Source organism: Procambarus clarkii, chromosome 23, assembly GCF_040958095.1.
Source record: "Procambarus clarkii isolate CNS0578487 chromosome 23, FALCON_Pclarkii_2.0, whole genome shotgun sequence".
NCBI classification, from domain to species: domain Eukaryota; kingdom Metazoa; phylum Arthropoda; class Malacostraca; order Decapoda; family Cambaridae; genus Procambarus; species Procambarus clarkii.
In genome coordinates, this window is record NC_091172.1 from 30,960,175 (window position 1) to 30,979,764 (window position 19,590).

Here is a 19,590-nt window from a genome sequence, read left to right on the forward strand (position 1 = left end):
CATAGTGTCCGTAGTATGTACATAAGCTACGGTATCTGTGCATGGAGTTCAACCACTGCATATAACAACTATAAACTGGACAAATCCACAAGGGCCGTGACAAGGATTGACTATAGTCATATAGAGATTGACTCAGTCGTAGAATCGACTGAGCTACGACATGGTTAGTATCTCATTCGAATCCTGTGTGTGTGACAAGACTATAGCACACCTGGTGTAGAACTCCAAGGACGGTCGCCCTCCAGCTTCAACATTGAGGACAATCCCGAGAAGTGTAAGGTGGTCCAGCTGGTCCTTAGGTATGATGATAGGCCCAGCACACAGAGACCCAGCACACAGAGACCCAGCACACAGAGACCCAGTACACAGAGACCCAGCACACAGAGGCCCAGAACACAGATGCCCAGTACACAGAGGTACAGTGTGACGGACCTCGGCGCCATCTACGAGCCAGGTGCCGAACTATAGCAGTTGACAAACCCATTAATCTTAGTTTCCCATTTCTTAGTCTGCTGTGCTGGAAGGTCACGACCAACCAGGGACAGGCAATGAAGTCAGTTAAGCTGGGAGAGTGGAAGAGAGCTTAGGGTGACCGGAAGGTGCTAGCCAAGTGGGCTAGGTGAACGCTGTGGACATGATGAGCGTACTAGCGAGTGCGCTAAGGAGGGGCACTAAGCTAAGGAGGGGGAGCATTTGAAGACGGCTCCATAACAGCATAAAGGTTAGTGACGCCTTGAAGACCTCGTCAGTGGCATATAGTGTCAGTCATCCGTGAAGCAGACTAGCGTGAGGGGCTAGTGACGCCGCTCTGGATGACCTCACATAGAGAATTGTATATATTATGGTGAAGGGTAATTATGTATATATTATGGGAACAGGTTATTTTCAGTACTATTATTTTTATTTACCTTAAACATTACACTATATTTCCACCAAGGTTAGGGTCCTCTGAACTTGAGTAGGGTCATAGTTTAAAAAGAACCCGGTTACGAAGGGATCGTAACACACTAGAGGGGTCTGTCATACTCTGAATAGGTTAATTTGTGGGATTATTATTTATTTATATATACAAGAGTTCTTACATTCTTGTACTTTCCCTGGGGGCTGGGCCTTGACCATCCCACCTGAAGGAAGTGCTGTTTGGTATATTTACAAGTAATGAGGCCGCCCTGGAGCATAGCATGGTGGTAGGTTTACTTGGAACAAACTACAACCAGTATCACACTATCTCCCCGGCACTCGTAACATGGGGCAGAAGGTTGTGTTGGAGTGCCAAAAACAGGGCTCCTCTCAGCGCTGGGCTGGCCTCCTCCATCACCCACCTCGCTTCTCTCTCACCCTCTCTCTCCCCACTTCCACTTCCCCTCTCCCCACTTCCACTTCCCCTCTCCCCATTACTGTCTATAATCTCCTGCCGCCTCCACATGGCTGATGCAGTTACATCGCAGTTCTCTGGAAATATGAGAAAAAAACAATAAAATGCCTCGCCCCAGGCACATCTCAAACACTCATAAATTACGGAAACAATAATTACGGGATTGATACAGCCGTTTTATACATCAAATTATTCATATATTTGTATCCTTCCTAAGTCGAATAGTATTGTTATTTTTGTGTTCAATATGATACAACACAGAACTGTTGCTTAAAAGCTGCGCGGTAAATGTGTGTCGGGGAAGGAAAGGAGTGTGGGAGAAGCTCTCACCTGTGGGTGAATGTGAGTGGAGCAGTTCTGGAAGGCTGGCCAGTGTGGGTGGAGGTAATAGGTGGAGTGAGGTGGTCTCGTCCACCTCTGCCTGACATCCTCTCTTGTACAGGTGGCGCACCTCGCTGCTACTCAGTCCACACCTGTTGAGTACGGCACCTTAGTCTCCAAACCTTTCTCTCGTGTGCTCTCTCATACTAGCTATAAGGTATCCGGCTGTGCCCGGGTCTCTCTACCCCTACCCCTCTATACTCTACTTGGTGGCCTGACAACTGAGTGGACAGCGCTTCGGATTTGTAGTCCTGAGGTTCCGGTTTCGATCCCCGTTGGAGGCGAAAACAAATGGGCAGAGTTTCTTTCACCCTAATGTACCTGTTCACCTATCAGTAAACGGGTACCTGGGAGTTAGACAGCTGCTACGGGCTGCTTCCTGGGTTATCTTGAGGTTATCTTGAGATGATTTCGGGGCTTTTTAGTGTCCCCGCGGCCCGGTCCTCGACCAGGCCTCCACCCCAAGGAAGCTGCCCGTGACAGCTGACTAACACCCAGGTACCTATTTTACTGCTAGGTAACAGGGGCATAGGGTGAAAGAAACTCTGCCCATTGTTTCTCGCCAGCGCCTGGGATCGAACCCGGGACCACAGGATCATAAGTCCAGTGTGCTGTCCGCTCGGCCGACCGGCTCCCGTGTGTGTAACCGGCCTGCCTGGGTGTGCCTGGGAAGGTTAGTATCTTAACATAAGCATCTTATTGCTTCGTAATTACAATTATTACCTAACCTATAATAGGTATAGGTTAAGTAATAATTGTAATTACGAAGCAATAAGATGCTTATCTTAAGATACTAACAAGGTTAGGTAAGGTCAGTGTTTTCTATGAATCTTTTTAAGGGTATCTATTAGGTTTAGTATATCACCTATGCACGTAGTTAATAAGTCAATATTGACTTTACGAATTTGCGAGAACGGGTTGGCCTGGGTAACAAAAACAACTTGATTTCTGGCCATGAAGGTCCAACAGAAGGAAAACATGTGGCTGTCTATATATAAAATTGGGTACGTGCATTCCATTAAAAAAAAGGGGGAGGCGGGTGTGTAACAAAAAGGAGGCCTGGTAGAGGACCGGACCGCGGAGATGCTGAGCCCTGAAATCACCTCAAGATAACCCCCTACTCATCTCTTTCCCCCTCCCCTTCACCTCTACATCTCCCCCACCTTACTCCTCTCCCTCCCTCTCCCCAACATACCTTTTCGCTTCCATCTCTCTCCAAAATTTAAATTATAGAGCAGTCACGTTCGTTCTCAATCGGGAATTCCGGGTTTGAATCCCGCACAGAAAAGCAATGGTTTGGACGAGTTTCCCATCACGTTATGGATCTGTTCACCTAGCGGTAAATAGTAGTAGTAGTAGTCATCCATCAGTCTCGGGAGACTATGAAGCTGCGCTCTGGTTGTTGGTCTGGAGTGGCCTCTCCGGGGCGCAAAGCCAGGGTAGGTGATATGGAGGAGAAGCTGTTACCCATGCAGCAGGTCCCCCCCTCTCCACGGCGCTGAAAGTCTACAATGGAAAGGCAGCCGCCAATACGATTGGTTCCAGCGCTGTCGCAGGAACTATGAGTTCCGGAGTTGACCTCGAAGTTGGTGAAAAAGGCACAGGGACACTGGAGAGCGCCGTGGTCGGGGCCGGAGAACCACCCCAGCAAGGGCAAGAACGACCCCAGCCTTCTGAAGCAGAGCCTGGGGGGCCGTACGAGTCCCAGGAGGTGGACGACCCGGTCCCGCACCTACGGGTTCCTGACAGATAGTCACAGCCCTCTTTCACCCGAGGCCGCCCTCCTTCAAGGCCAACCAGAAGGAAGAGTGATAATTATTAAATACAACAATTAATAATTGTTGATAATTAATAATTATCACTCTTCCTTCTGCTTGATCTTGAAGTAGGACTTTATCCTGGGTAAATAAGTGCCCAGCATTTAGTAAACTTATTAAGTTGCATCCTAGGGAAGGTCAGTAATTTGACCATTAGGGAAGAACCGGACTTCGATATAAGCCTAACATATGTATATACATTGGCTGCCTGTCCCCCGATACGAATTATTATTATTACTAAAACTCTACTGAAAGCACATCCCCAATTTCAATAAAAATAAAACAATAAAAATCTTAGGTAATCGTTATAGATGTCAATATTAATTAAAATGTGGCACAAAGGCTGACTCCGACTGGCCTATGGCACTCATATACACCATATGTATCATCTTCGAAAGTTGGGTGAGGTTGACACCAAGCATTTAGTCTCCAGATCTGAACAGCCAGACAAACATTCTATCTAAATGTATCGGAGAGAATATGTCTGGTGATGGAGAGGGAAGCTGGTGAAGGAGAGGGAAGGTGGTGAGGGAGAGGGAAGGTGGTGAGGGAGAGGGAAGCTGGTGAAGGAGAGGGAAGGTGGTGAGGGAGAGGGAGGCTGGTGAAGGAGAGGGAAGGTGGTGAGGGAGAGGGAAGCTGGTGAAGGAGAGGGAAGGTGGTGAGGGAGAGGGAAGCTGGTGAAGGAGAGGGAAGGTGGTGAGGGAGAGGGAAGCTGGTGAAGGAGAGGGAAGGTGGTGAGGGAGAGGGAAGCTGGTGAAGGAGAGGGAAGCTGGTGAAGGAGAGGGAAGCTGGTGAAGGAGAGGGAAGCTGGTGAAGGAGAGGGAAGCTGGTGAAGGAGAGGGAAGCTGGTGAAGGAGAGGGAAGGCGGCGAAGGAGAGGGAAGCTGGTGATGGAGAGGGAAGGTGGCGACGAAGGAGAGGGATGGCGGCGAAGGAGAGGGATGGCGGCGAAGGAGAGGGATGGCGGCGAAGGAGAGGCATGGCGGCGAAGGAGAGGCAAGTACATATATCATAACTGAGATAAGGATAGATGCGAGAGTAATAGAGCGTTGCCAGGGAAGGGCGAGGTACATAATATCTGATTAAAGAAAGAATGCCAACAGTTTTAGAAACTTTTTTTAGCTATATTTAGAATGTGACCCTGGAAAATCAGCTTGTTATCAATGAGAACACACAGGAATTTACCATCTACTTTGTTACTAATTTGGAAATTGTAAATTCTTAGATTAATTTGATCAGAGGATTTATTAACATACAAAATATAAAAGGTTTTATCATTGTTAAGGGTGAGTTTATTTACAGTTTTAGCAGTTAGCCAAAGATGGACTTTATTTAGTTCAGTATTCACTGTGTCATTCAGAATAAGAGGTTAGGACTGGAGAAAATGAAGGTTGTGTCATCAGCAAATAAAATAAAATAAATAAACAATGAACACATTCTTGTGGGTCTCTTGCAAATCGTGTAGGGATTACATGTGCACCCACATCAATATGTCAGGGATGAGCTATAATTATTCAAAGTTTTTACTAAAATCTATAATTTTAGCCAGAAGCATAAATAAATTAAATTATGATATCAATGGAGAAATTGCTGGCATATTTTTAAATGATAAGCTAAGTTTCATAGGTAAAGCCTTAAACACTTATTACTTTAAATCCGGAATGATTTTTATTAAATATGATTCGAGGTATAATAGTACCAAAAATAAATACGGTCTACAATGAGAATATAATGCCTTACTACGACAAAGAGGTTATTTTGTATGAATTAGCTGGTCTTGGTGTTAAAGGGAGATTATTGCGCTGGATAGGGGATTATCTTTACGAAAGGAAGGCTCAGGTGTGGTATCATTGTTGTATGTCAGGTGTGAGGTCTTTTGAACTCGGCACACCTCAGGGAGGAGTGTTGAGTCCCACCCTGTTTAATGTACTAATGAATAAGATAGCATCTGAGAGATACTCAAATGGGGTAACTCCGATCATATATGCCGATGATATTTTGTTTCAGGGCAAGGATATTTCAAAGGTTCAAACAGGGCAGAGTTTCTTTCACCCTATGTCCCTGTTACCTAGCAGTAAATTAGGTACCTGGGTTTAGTCAGCTGTCACGGGCTGCTTCCTGGGGGTGGAGGCCTGGTCGAGGACCGGGCCGCGGGGACACTAAAACAGCCCTGAAATCGTCTCAAGATAACCTCAAGTGTTGGACAATTTCGGAAACCTGTGTCACCATATGGGACTGGTGGTTAATGAAAACAAAACTAAGTTTGAATGTAGAAGTCGGAGGCCCATTATATTGAAAATAAACGGTAAAAATATAGTTAATATATATAAATATTTAGGCATATATATTGGATATACCCATGAGAGTTTGGAAGCTGAGATGAACAGACTGTTGGGTCAATGTCGGAAGAGATTACAACCTCTGAAGGCCTTGGCATGCTGTGGAAAGGGAGTGGGAGTCCCTGTGCTACGAATGATATACTTGAGTACTGTAAGATCTCTTATTGATTATGCTGCACCTGTCATATCTTGTTTTGGTAAAGGTAGGATGGGCAAGTTGGAGAAGGTACAAAATGAAGCCATGAGAATTATCTTAGGATGCCCAAGAAATGCTATGATTGAGATAATGAGGATGGAGTTGAATCTGCAGAGCATTGGGAGAATTGTAGAGATAAATGTAGCCTCTGCCATTAGATTAATGAGAGGTGGGGGAGCTAATGAATTAATCCTCTCGGTTCAAAAGGTGGGAAGTAGTGAACAGTGTATAATGAAGAAGAGAGTATATATGAATAAATTATGTCATAATGTTATAAAGTATGATGTTATTACAGAGTGTATTGCTGTGCCCAAGAGAAAATTTACACCACCATGGGAGGATTGTAATGTAGATGTAGTAATTACTCCCTTGCATAAGAAAAAAAGTATGTATGAAATAGGAGAGCTGAGGGCAACATATGATTGTATAATTAGAAAACTGCCTACGGAAAACACTCTACATGTATATTGTGATGGGTCAGTAGCTAGGGATGGGAAGGCAGGATGTGGAGTCTCGATCAGGGAGTACACTGACATCGGCACTGTAGATACCGTTATTGGACGCCGCTTAACTGACAATGTCTCTTCAACGCAGACTGAACTCCAAGGTGTATTAGCAGGATTAGAGGAAGTAGTCAAATGTGGTAAAAAGCCTGCTTCTTTATTGACAGCAGAGGAGCGTTAGAGTCTTTAAATAGCAGACGCCCAGTATATCAGAATATTGTGATAGAGTGTAGAGAGAATGTTAAGAGACTAGAAAAAACTGGGTATAAAGTAAGATTCATGTGGATCCTTTCACATGTGGGAATACTGTTGAATGAGGTAGTTGATGACATAGCGAAGAGAGCCACTGAAAAAACTCTTGTTGATGTTGTATGTCAGTTAACCTTGAAACAAATAAAAACAAGAATCAAGATAGTCCATGAGGGTGAAGAAATGATAAAGAGAATGGCAATGGTGGACAGTAGTAACACACTTAAGAATTATTCAGTAATAAATACAAACTCGTCCTTCATCTATGGTAAAGGAAAGTCTACTTGGAAGGATTCAATTTACATGAGATTAAGATTAGGATACAAATATATCTGGCAATACGGTGTTGTTGTCAGTGAAAAAGATAAGGAGTGTAAATTATGTAGTATGCCGCACGCCCACACCTTAGAACATTATGTATTAGAGTGTCAATTTATTGAAAACTATAGAAATAAGGAAATAAGTAGTGTACCACATCAAATTGTTTGGATGTGTGATAATGGTATGATAGACAGTATACTTAGGAGCTACAAGAATTTTGCCCCACGAGTGTAACTTTTATATGCTGTGCTTACTATATTAACCTGCAATATTAAATGGGATTCTTGTAATGTTATTTGTACTCACTAAATTTGTGCGCCCCTTGAGGGACTTGATGTGGAGGGGGGTAGAAATAGCCTAAGCTACTCTATCCCTTTGAGATGTATTTCTTTCTTATCTCAATAAACAAACTTGAACTTGAACTTGTGCCATATCACCTCACCCAAAACGAGTTTAAGTATTAACGTATTTTGTGTGTAAACTAAGTCTTTGAAAATGTAATAAGGAATTACGAAACGCGTTCAGGCGTCAGACTAGGAATAAAGAATGAATTTTGGAGTTACTTTATCAATTACCCTCGACAGTGATGAAGAACGTAAGAAATATTGAGAAGATTCGTGTTAGAATTATTAATCTTACCATTTCGGTCATATTCAACAACATATGTTTACAAGAAAGACTGCTACCAAAATATACTAATATATATTATTATATATAATTATAATATAATATAGTATTACGGAAAGAAATGAGGAGAGTGTAAATTACACATATTCCTTTTCGCTGCAACCAAGAGGGGCTATTGATACTGTGCATTTATTGTGATAAGATAGCACCTACAAGATAAGGTAACCAGTCTAATATTTTGGACGTTATCTCGTTAAATGGTAGCGATATTGACACTAAGAAGCTGCACAAACCTTTGAGTAGTAACATGGTAGAGGAAGATGGTGTCAGTATTTACATCAAAACTATAACAAACTCTGTCTTCAGACAACACACAGCCTCTCTATTAAAGTCCCTTAACATGCTAAACATACACTCACTCCACACATTCTCATGTGCTATCTACATGTACAAAAATCTTGTTCCTAAAAGTTAATCTTGACTTTTCCTTGATAGGTGTAATAGAACCCATTAGCACCACACCAGAAATATATACTATATCTCTGAAATATTCACAGTCAGGCTAAATCTGTGCAAACACTCCATGCAAATAAAAGAGGCCGGTCTTTGGAGATCAATCCCTGATGAATTAAAAATTTTCCAATCCATGCCCTGTTCAAAAATAAAAATAAAAAGTACCTAATTTCATCCTCATAGTTTCATACCTCGTGTTTCAAACTGACACTGTATCTTGTACTACCCAGTTCCCTAATATTAGTACTTAAGACTAATTAAGTACTTCATCTTTAGCAATGTAATTGCCTCTGCCAATTTATATTATTGATATAAAACCTTGCTATATTGTACTTTTCACCTTACCTGATATGTTAGATTAAGGACTTGCCAGAAACGCTATGCGTGTTACTGGCCTTGCAAGAATGTAAAAATTTCGCTCTAATGTAATCTCACCAACCCATTGTACATTCGTGTAAACGAAATATTATTTATTATTATTATTATTATTATTATTATTATTATTATTATTATTATTATTATTGCGGATCAAGACGGTTAACCAATAAATTTCAATGAAGGCGACTATACAAATGTTGTGTTAGACGTACAACCTGTAGCTGACCTTATATAACAGTGAGACGATTTACCTGCTCATCCTTACACCTTAGCAAGTTACAAAATGTGTGCCAGTTGCCAGTTGTTGGTCGAGGCGTTATTAATTCTGCTACCTCCACCATGGTCTATAAGGGTGGACTGGATAATATACAACTTTTTTAACAGTTGCATGCGACATATTCGCTGTTGCTGTATACAACTTATTAACTAATGTAGCGAGATGAGTGGCCACTTTTATAGTGAGAACATTAGCTCCTGCAGCACTAAGTATGGGTCACAATGTGTTACAGGACGTCAGTCATGGTGAATAAACTTTTAAACAGTCACTTAGTTTTGGGCTGTAAAAACATAAAGAAGCGTTAAAGGGAATCGGATAGCAAATTGTGGATGGACGAGTAGTGAAGAAAGAACAACGAAAGAAGAAGAATTAACCATTATCCAGAAATTTACAAAGCAGAAATATCACGTTTTTGTAAAATATTTGTCACTTGAATAGAAGATTTTTAGGTGAGAGCGTGGCAGGTACTCCATACTGGTTTACGTGAGAGCGTGGCAGGTACTCCATACTGGTTTACGTGAGAGCGTGGCAGGTACAACATAGTGGTTTACGTGAGAGCGTGGCAGGTACTCCATACTGGTTTACGTGAGAGCGTGGCAGGTACAACATAGTGGTTTACGTGAGAGCGTGGCAGGTACTCCATACTGGTTTACGTGAGAGCGTGGCAGGTACTCTTTACGTGAGAGCGTGGCAGGTACTCCATACTGGTTTACGTGAGAGCGTGGCAGGTACTCCATACTGGTTTACGTGAGAGCGTGGCAGGTACTCCATACTGGTTTACGTGAGAGCGTGGCAGGTACTCCATACTGGTTTACGTGAGAGCGTGGCAGGTACTCCATACTGGTTTACGTGAGAGCGTGGCAGGTACAACATACTGGGTTTACAGGTGCCATTACAAGATTATACTGTCGTGATAACCTATACTTTTCAAAGTGTTGTCATCGCAAATGGTTGAGTCCACCCTTGTGAGTCGACAAAAAATTAACATATTGCCAGTAAATTCTGGAATAAATAATAAATTTAAAGATAGTTTAGTTCATTTATTATGCACCCCATACCCATCTTGTGGGCGGTAGTGGAAAGGGTTACAGAGGCACATAATGGGCTCAGGGACTGAACCCCACAATTCATTTAGTTAAACAAGTTACAATCTTGATGAACTAGTTGCAAAATTCAGTATAAGTCGCCACATCATAAATGGGTTCGAGATCGACCACAAGTACAGTTTCTAAATTAAGCAACTGACATGTGGAGAGCTAGTGTCACAATTGATACGCATTTCGAATTCAACATTGATAGTGTGGCAAAGTACACTCTGCCTCTACAGCTGTGACACCATCTTCTATCAATTCCATAGTCAGTTCCAAAGCTAATGAGGACTTGTCCGATAGGGGTCCATTTACACTGCTTGATACCTGGTTGATGGGGTTCTGGGAGTTCTTCTACTCCCCAAGCCCGGCCCGAAGCCAGGCTCGACTTGTGAGAGTTTGATCCACCAGGCTGTTGCTTGGCCCGCTCCAGGCGACCCAAGCCGCTTGGCACTCTATCTATAAATTCATAAATATTTGTATCACACCTTGTATGTATGTACTTTACCTGAATAAACATTTGAATTTTTTTAATCATATCTTGGACTCTTTTTTCCTCTAATTTCTTCCTCCCACTGCACTTCTCCCATATAGTACCTTATCCTTCTGTAGTCCCTTTTCCTGTAGTCAACTCTCCTTTCCCAGACCTCTTGTCCCATGGCCACAAGTTTGAGCTCCATCATGTAGTCAAAAACCAGGACCCAATGGTCGCTGGCCCCTAGAGGTATTTCATGTTCCAAATTCTCGATATCTTCTACGTTCTGGGTGAAAATCAGGTCTAATAGGCTCTGTACATCTCCTCCTCTTTCCCTTGTGTCTTCCTTCACATGTTGTGTTAGGAAATTCCTGTCAATAACATCCTTTTTTTTAGATATATACAAGAGTTGTTACATTCTTGTACAGCCACTAGTACGCGTAGCGTTTCGGGCAAGTCCTTAATCCTATGGTCCCTGGAATACGATCCCCTGCCGCGAAGAATCGCTTTTTCATCCAAGTACACATTTTACTGTTGCGTTAAACAGAGGCTACAGTTAAGGAATTGCGCCCAGTAAATCCTCCCCGGCCAGGATACGAACCCATGACATAGCGCTCGCGGAACGCCAGGCGAGTGTCTTACCACTATACCACGGAGACTGTTTCACTAACTTTGCTTCCCACGTTTCGTCCCCTCCATGGGGGTTCCTTGATTCCCAATTTATCTCTCCATGATTTAGGTCCCCCATGACCAGCAGCTTCGCTCTCATTCTGTGAGCTAATGTTGCTGCCCTCTGCAGTTCATCTATGCATGTGTGCGTGTATATGTGTGTGTGTATGTGAGTGAGTGTGTGTGTGAGTGTGTGTGTGTGTGTGTGTGTGTGTGTGACAAGACTATAGCACACCTGGTGAAGAACTCCAAGGACGGTCGCCCTCCAGCTTCAACATTGAGGACAATCCCGAGAAGTGTAAGGTGGTCCAGCTGGTCCTTAGGTATGCCGACCTCATCCTCGACTTCATGGGCAGCTGACGTCCACACCTGCCACAGGAATAAGTGTGTGTGTAGTATAATATATATATATATATATATATATATATATATATATATATATATATATATATATATATATATATATATATATAAATTATATAACTGAAAACTCACACCCCAGAAGTGACTCGAACCCATACTGCCAGGAGCACTCTGCATCTGGCGTACAGGACACCTTAACCACTCGACCAACACGACCGGACAAAAGAGGATGGTAGCTGAGGCTAATTCCCTATCCCTCCCCCGATTACCCCCGAGGCTAATTTCCCATCATATATTCAGTTGCATATATGCTTGGAGACCGTCCAGGCTTGTTCGCATTTGTGTTCCTCACGTGTGCCCCAAAGAATGAGGTGATTTGATAAAATACCATGCCCATGATTACCATCAGAGTGCCGGCGGGGGGATGGGGAATTAGCCTCGGCTACCATCCTCTTTTGTCCGGTCGTGTTGGTCGAGTGGTTAAGGTGTCCTGTACGCCAGATGCAGAGTGCTCCTAGCAGTATGGGTTCGAGTCACTTCTGGGGTGTGAGTTTTCAGTTATATAATTTATATATATATATATATATATATATATATATATATATATATAATATAATATATATATATACAGAACGCAGTACTCGGCCTACTATGCAAGGCCCGATTTGCCTAATAAGCCAGGTTTTCCTGAAGTTATATATTTTTCTAATTTTTTCTTATGAAATGATAAAGCTATCCATTTCATTATGTATGAGTTCATTTTTTAATATTTGAGTTAAAACTACCGTCGATATATATGACTGAACCTAACCAACCTAACCTAACCTAAACTAACATAACTACGTCAATAATTTATGTTCGTAATATAATATAATATTAATTTAAAATAAACTAATTGGAAACAATTGAAAATAAAGAAATTCACTCGGCCTATTGGGCAAATCGGGCCTTGCATACTAGGCCGAGAAGTGCGTTATGGCTACTATATATATATATATATATATATATATATATATATATATATATATATATATATATATATATATATATATATATATATATATATATATATATATATATATATATAATATACTTTTTATTTTCTTCTCCGAGGCTATGGGTCCCCACATTGGCGCCAGAGGTGGTACGCTCAAAAAAAAATATATATAAAACTGGATTTCAGAAATACTTTCCATCTGGTAAGAAGGGATGCAGTACTCAATGTATATATATATAAAGTACATATATATATATATATATATATATATATATATATATATATATATATATATATATATATATATATATATATATATATTCACCCCCCCCCCCCCCGCTCCCCTAGTCATACCTCTTTTCCCCAGTCACGCTTGCACTCTGCGCCGCCCGTCACGCTTGCACTCTGCGCCGCCCGTCACAACCTTCCCAGTATACATACCTCTTTGAGTACGGCGTCATCCAGTGAGGAGTGGGTGTGGTGTGTAGTGAGGACTCTCTCCGGCTCCGGGTGTCCCCCAGGGCGGTCTAGTGCCCCAGGGTACTCTCCCGTCCACCCTGCTCGCCGAACCGCCACCAGGAACCCGTCGCTCGTCACCACCAGGACGCCAACACCTGCACAACCCCCACTTAGTATAAACACCTGCCATATAACCACCATATACACCCACAGACACAAACTATCAGAATATCGTCAAGGTTGTATATCAAAATGACGAACCTCCGTATAATCATCAGGGTCTTTACGAGACTTCAGGTATACCACCAACTTAAGAACATTAAAGTATAACAAGTACAATTACCTGCAACACTGCTAATTCTTTAGCTGAAGGGAGTGACGCCACACTTGACCACGGAGAAGGAGCAGGATTGTTATTACGACGTATTAGACTGTAATGTCTGGTTATGTTATAGATCTACCACACACCTAGCATTAACTAGGGGTGATAACGACAAATAAGAACCTAAGAACAATGAACAAAATAAAGAAGGAAGCCGTTTAAAGTATGGAACAGCAGAACATAAGCGGCACTTAACGTGTAATGGTTAACACGCGCCACTTATTAAACCTCCACCTACATAATTTTAAAAGAAGTGTCATCAGAAAACCAAAGAAGAGAGTCACTGCATTACACTTGTATTCCCTTGAAAGGAAGGGTTTAACAATGGAGCCAGCAAGCACATCAAGGTGAATACGGTCCGTGTTAGTGACTTTCCAAGAATGTAAAAATACCAACATTATGTACTCTCACAAACCCATTGCACCTTCTTGTAAATAAATAAAGAAATAGTAGATAAATCAAACTCTCACCACCAGAGCGCCCATACCTGTATCTACTGATACTAATGTCCGACAGGTCTACTTCCCACTAGAGTATGTAGACACAGTATACCAGTACTCACCTAATTGTGCTTGCGGGGGTTGAGACCAGTGCTATGACTACACTGCTCTCTCTCTCTATAGCCTGTCTACTATGCAATATATATATAGCATGTCTACCGTGCACTTTGTATAACGAATCTACAAATGCACTCCATATAATATGACTACCATGGACTCTGTATAATGTGTCTACCATAAACTGTGATAGATGCACTCTACGGAGAGCATATTTTGACCATGTGGTGGTACAGTTGACTAGAGCGCGGCTGGGAACACTCATCAAGGCTCCTGTGGATTTATTTTTGTTATATAAACTCTGTGTAATATGTCTACCATGCACTGTAATAACGTGTCTACCATGCACTGTAATAACGTGTCTACCATGCACTGTAATAACGTGTCTACCATGCACTGTAATAACGTGTCTACCATGCACTGTGATAACGTGTCTACCATGCACTGTGATAACGTGTCTACCATGCACTGTGATAAAGTGTCTACCATGAACTCTGATAACGTGTCTACCATGAACTCTGATAACGTATCTACCATGAACTCTGATAACGTGTCTACCATGCACATTGTACTGTAAAATATTTCTACACAAGACAGAGCCTTGATGCCCTCCACTTACAACATTTTCCCACTCTGACTTAACCCCATTTATGTTAACTCTTTGTTTCCTTTGGTATAGCCATGCCCTAATCCCACCTAATATAGCACCCCCAATACCGTGAGCCTCTAACTTTTTAATCAGTCTTTCATGTGACACTGTATCAAAGCTTTGTGATGTTGTCAAGGTACACAACATCACAAAACTTACCACTATCAACTGCCTCAACTATAATCATTAATCTTACTCTTTCGGTCATATTCAACAAATATATATATATATATATATATATATATATATATATATATATATATATATATATATATATATATATATATATATATATATATCCACAGGAAATGCTCACTGCATCCATGGTTCCTGCTCGCCATCTGAGGTGCTGGAGGAGCTCTACAACTTGTGACAAGCAGCCTTGTACCCTGCATGTAATCAATATTGTAACTTTTTTGTGTAATGACATTTTCAAATAAAGTTAGATAAATATACACACATACCAAAAGAATAGGGGTGGTAGGAGAAGAAAATATCAAAGTGTTCAGTGAGGATCCACAATGTCTCTGAGTACTCTTTATTTTCTTCTCCGAGGCTATGGGTCCCTACACTTACACCAGCGGTGGTACCCTTTCTAGGTTATATATATATATATATATATATATATATATATATATATATATATATATATATATATATATATATATTAATATAATATAATATGCAATTGACGATCATTAAACACTGATCATTTTATGCGGAAAATCCACAGAGAAATATGAAAGGAGGTGAACGTTTCGGCTTGTTAAAGCCTTTGTCAACACCAGACTGACTCAGTCTGGTGTTTATATAATATATATATAAATATATAATATATATATATATATATATATATATATATATATATATATATATATATATATATATATATATATATATATAATATATATATATAAATTAATCTGCCCGAAATGCTTTGCGTAATAGTGGCTTTAGGCATTATATGTACTAGCTCTATCTATAAATTCATCAATTTTTGTATCACCCCTTGTATGTATGTGTTTTACCTAAATAAACATTTGAATGTGAATATATATCCCCCTCCCTCAAGGTGGACCTACTGACCTTCCTCAGGATGTAACTCTAACAAACTGCTGGGTACCTATTTACTGCTATGTGAAAGGAAACATGTCGAGCCATTTCTGTCCTGCCCTGGAGTCGAACCCGAGATTCCTGATTATGAGTCGAGGACCAATCAAACTTTTTTTTTGTACTTCAGTGACAATATGGATTTCTGTCGTGCATCAAATGAACAATGTGGATTTGTTCATTTGATGCATCATGCTATTGTGATTTCTGTGGTATAATTTATACTGTCTTACCTATTGGGTCCGACATGTATGCTTGTGCATTTCCAAAGTCCTTGGAGCCTCTTTCTTGTAGTGAGCGAGCATTGTGGGCGAGGTTGGTGCCGCACAAGTCCTTGTACGAGGTCACGCCTATCTCCAGCACCCACTTCTCTTCCTCTCTGTACCACCCTGCCAGCCGAAACTTATCCCCATTGTATAAACGAGAGTTCTTAGCGCGCTTTGCTTCCCACAGTTTGTTGACTTGCTGATCAATGTCCCAGGACGCGCGACGGGCAAATTTGGAAGGTTCAAATTTGGCGGCGACTTGTGAGAGTTTTATGGCGGCACCTGGAGTGGCCGGCCGCTGCCACACCACCTCTACCTGGCCCAACCTGGTTCGCTCCATCCCACTCAATCTGCTGCTCAGATTTATCTTTTCTCGATATAAAAAGACATCTAATGAGTCTCTGATAGTTGAAGCCCATGCAACACTAATGTGTATATGAGAAAAGTTGGTGGTTGTAGACAAAATCACTAAATACAGTACGTATCAACACTTGGCCTCTTGTTGTGTTGTTGTCAGACGAAGGGTTGGCAGACCTGTTACTCTGGCCCCTATTATTTATTCTTATCGCCTCAGCCATACTAAATTGCTGTAATACATGTCAAATATTCTTCATTATGAACAAATTACGAACACTATCTTTCTCGCAGATAAGGATCCTTCATTTAATCTACCATTTACAATGTTGTAACGGTTCTATAGTATATTATTGGGATAATCTACTCGCTACAATGTAAATGGTAGATTACCATTTACATTTTAATCTACCATTTACAATGTAAATGGTAGATTACCATTTACATTCCCAGTTTATCTTGAAAAACAAATTAATAATTGAGTCGCAACATGATTTTATAAAAAAAAAAAAATAAAATAAAATAAAATAAAATGTTTATTTAGGTAAGGTACATACAATAAATTTTTACAAAGATTGGTTGACTTATAGGTAGAGCTAGTACATACAATGCCTAAAGCCACTATTACGCAAAGCGTTTCGGGCATGATAAACTTAAATGACAAGCTTAATACTAATTGAGCATAATGAGTAGAATGAAAACAAGAAATGAAAACATAGATGAAAAAGCAGCACAAATACAGTTATGTCGACAAACAGCGCTCTCTAAAAAAAAAAAAAAAAAAAAAAAGACATTGGTTGACAATAGAAGGGTAAGGTAGGTTACAGGGAATTTATTAGGTATAGCTTCGTTTTTAACTTAAACTGGTTGAGAGAGGTACAGTCTTTAACATGGTTGGGAAGGTCATTCCACATTCTGGGCCCCTTGATTTGTAGAGCATTTCTAGTTTGATTAAGTCGTACTCTAGGAATATCAAAACTGTATTTATTTCTGGTGTGGTGCTCATGGGTTCTGTTACAACCTTCCATGAAGCTTTTGAGATCAGGATTGGCATTATAGTTTAGTGTTTTATATATGTATAATACACATGAGAGAATGTGCAGTGACTTAATGTCTAACATATTCAGAGATTTGAGTAGGGGTACCGAGTGATGTCTGGGGCCAGAGTTGGATATTGTCCTAATAGCAGCTTTGTGTTGAGTAATTAGAGGACGTAAGTGATTTTGGGTAGTAGAGCCCCAAGCACAAATACCATAGTTGAGATATGGATAGATAAGGGAGTAATAGAGAGTCACCAGGGCAGGGCGTGGTACATAATATCTGATCTTAGAAAGAATGCCCACAGTTTTTGAAACTTTTTTTGATATATTTAGAATGTGTCCCTGGAAATTCAGCTTGTGGTCAATGAGAATGCCAAGGAATTTGCCATCTAATTTGTTACAAATTTGGGTATTGTTTATTTTGAGATTTATTTGATTAGAGGATTTATTGCCAAACAGAATATAGAAAGTTTTGTCAATGTTAAGGGTGAGTTTGTTGGCAGTTAGCCAAAGATGGACTTTATTTAGCTCAGTATTTACTGTGGCATTTAGAGCAAGGGGGTCAGGACTGGAGTAAATGGCCATTTACGTTTAACAAATTTGTTATCTTTTTATTCTAGCATAGTTGAGGCAATTGATAGTTTAGTTAGTTTAGTTCATTTATTATGCACCCCATACCCATCTTGTGGGCGGTAGTGGAAAGGGTTACAGAGGCACATAATGGGCTCAGGGACTGAACCCCACAATTCATTTAGCTAAGCAAGTTACAATCTTGATGAGCTAGTTACAAAATTCAATATAAGTCGTCACATCAACAATGGGTTCAAGATCGACCTCAAGTACAGGTTCTAAATTAAGCAACTGACATATGTGGAGAGCTAGTGTCACAATTTATATGTTTGTCCTGCACACCGCCCCCCATCCAGTGGGCAGCGGTGGATTGGTTACAATCACTCGGTTACTACCTACAGTTAGCAAACTGGGAATATTTGGCTAAAATTTCTGGTAGCAGATAATTTTGAATGAAATATTGACACATCGCTGGAACATTGGTTATAGAATTGTCTCTAAATTCACGTATCTTTTCGCACTCCATCACATAGTGACGGAGGGTGTGCGAATAATTTTGTTGACACAGTTTACGTTTGGTCAGGTCTACATCAGCAGATAATGAGAATTCCCAGAGATACTTGTAACCGAGTCTAAGCCGAGCAGTAGTAACATCTAGAAGTCTGCTGATTTTATTGGATGATCCATAGATGTGTGGCTCCTCTTGCATGATAGTATGATGATAGATGGAATTACTGGTGTCAATTTCACTTTGCCTCAGATCTACAAGATCTTGGTGAAGTTCTCGGTGTACTGCTGCTCTCAGATTGTTCATTGACAATCCAAGGTTACACTCAACGGCTCCTTTAATGGCAGATTCTTTGGTTAACTTATCAGCTCTATCATGCATTCGGAGGCCAACATGAGATGGAGACGATAGTGGTAAAGATTGTGATGTTGTGTACCTTGACTTTAGCAAAGCCTTTGATACAGTGCCCCTCCGTGGTGAGGGGCTCACGTACACCTCCCTGGGACGGGTGTGGGTTGCCTGTGCCCTCTCTCCTGCCCCCTCTTTGGGTGGTGTACGTGCTGAAGGGCACCATGTAGGGGCTTTGTGAGCCATCGGACCACCCGTTGGAGGGGTCGCCTGTGAGAGGCCGCCCTGAGTGGATGGTTGGGTGTCCAGGCTGGGGCGATAGGGGGACTGGGGTCTTAGCACCAGTGTGGGAGAATGAACGAAGTAGTAGGACTCCCCTGTTGAAAAGGGGGAGCACCGCTGGGGATGACACACCCTTCCTGCACTGGCCCGCGCTCGGCCTCCCTGGCTGCCCTGGTAGGTGGTATCCCTTGGTTTCGGGTCCCATCCCTTATATATTGGTTTACTATATGGATGACGACTTGACTACTCCTAACCAGGCTCATGGGGTGGGCGACCAGGCCCCTGAGTCGGACCGTCCTGGAAGACCGGGATCTGTAGCCTCCGCTACAGAACCCGGGTTAGGCCCAGACCGGACTCTTCCTCCCTGCTCCCCTCCCTCCTCTGTGGTTGGGTCGAGCCTCAAGCCTGCTGTGGTGACCGTCTCGTCCCCTTGCACGGCTCCATCACTTCTTGCGACTACTGCACCTTTCGACCCGTCTCTCTCTACGGGTTCTCATC

At 41.6% G+C, this 19,590-nt stretch overlaps 1 protein-coding gene across 2 annotated transcripts; it reads right to left on the reverse strand.

The window, feature by feature from the left end:
* Positions 1-1,032: 1,032 nt before the first annotated feature.
* Positions 1,033-16,525, reverse strand: LOC123763962 (uridine diphosphate glucose pyrophosphatase NUDT22). 2 transcript variants are annotated; one of them, XM_045751337.2, is made up of 5 exons: positions 15,958-16,525; positions 13,009-13,181; positions 11,443-11,576; positions 1,706-1,848; positions 1,033-1,452 (listed from the first exon to the last, which is right to left on the reverse strand). In XM_045751337.2, the coding sequence occupies exons 1-5, from the start codon at positions 16,328-16,330 to the stop codon at positions 1,220-1,222; spliced, it is 1,056 nt and encodes a 351-aa protein (XP_045607293.1). In that variant the 5' UTR covers positions 16,331-16,525; the 3' UTR covers positions 1,033-1,219. The 2 variants fall into 2 exon arrangements, with proteins under 2 accessions (XP_045607293.1, XP_045607295.1); XM_045751339.2 differs by lacking the exons at positions 1,033-1,452; positions 1,706-1,848 and adding an exon at positions 10,002-10,522.
* Positions 16,526-19,590: the final 3,065 nt, after the last annotated feature.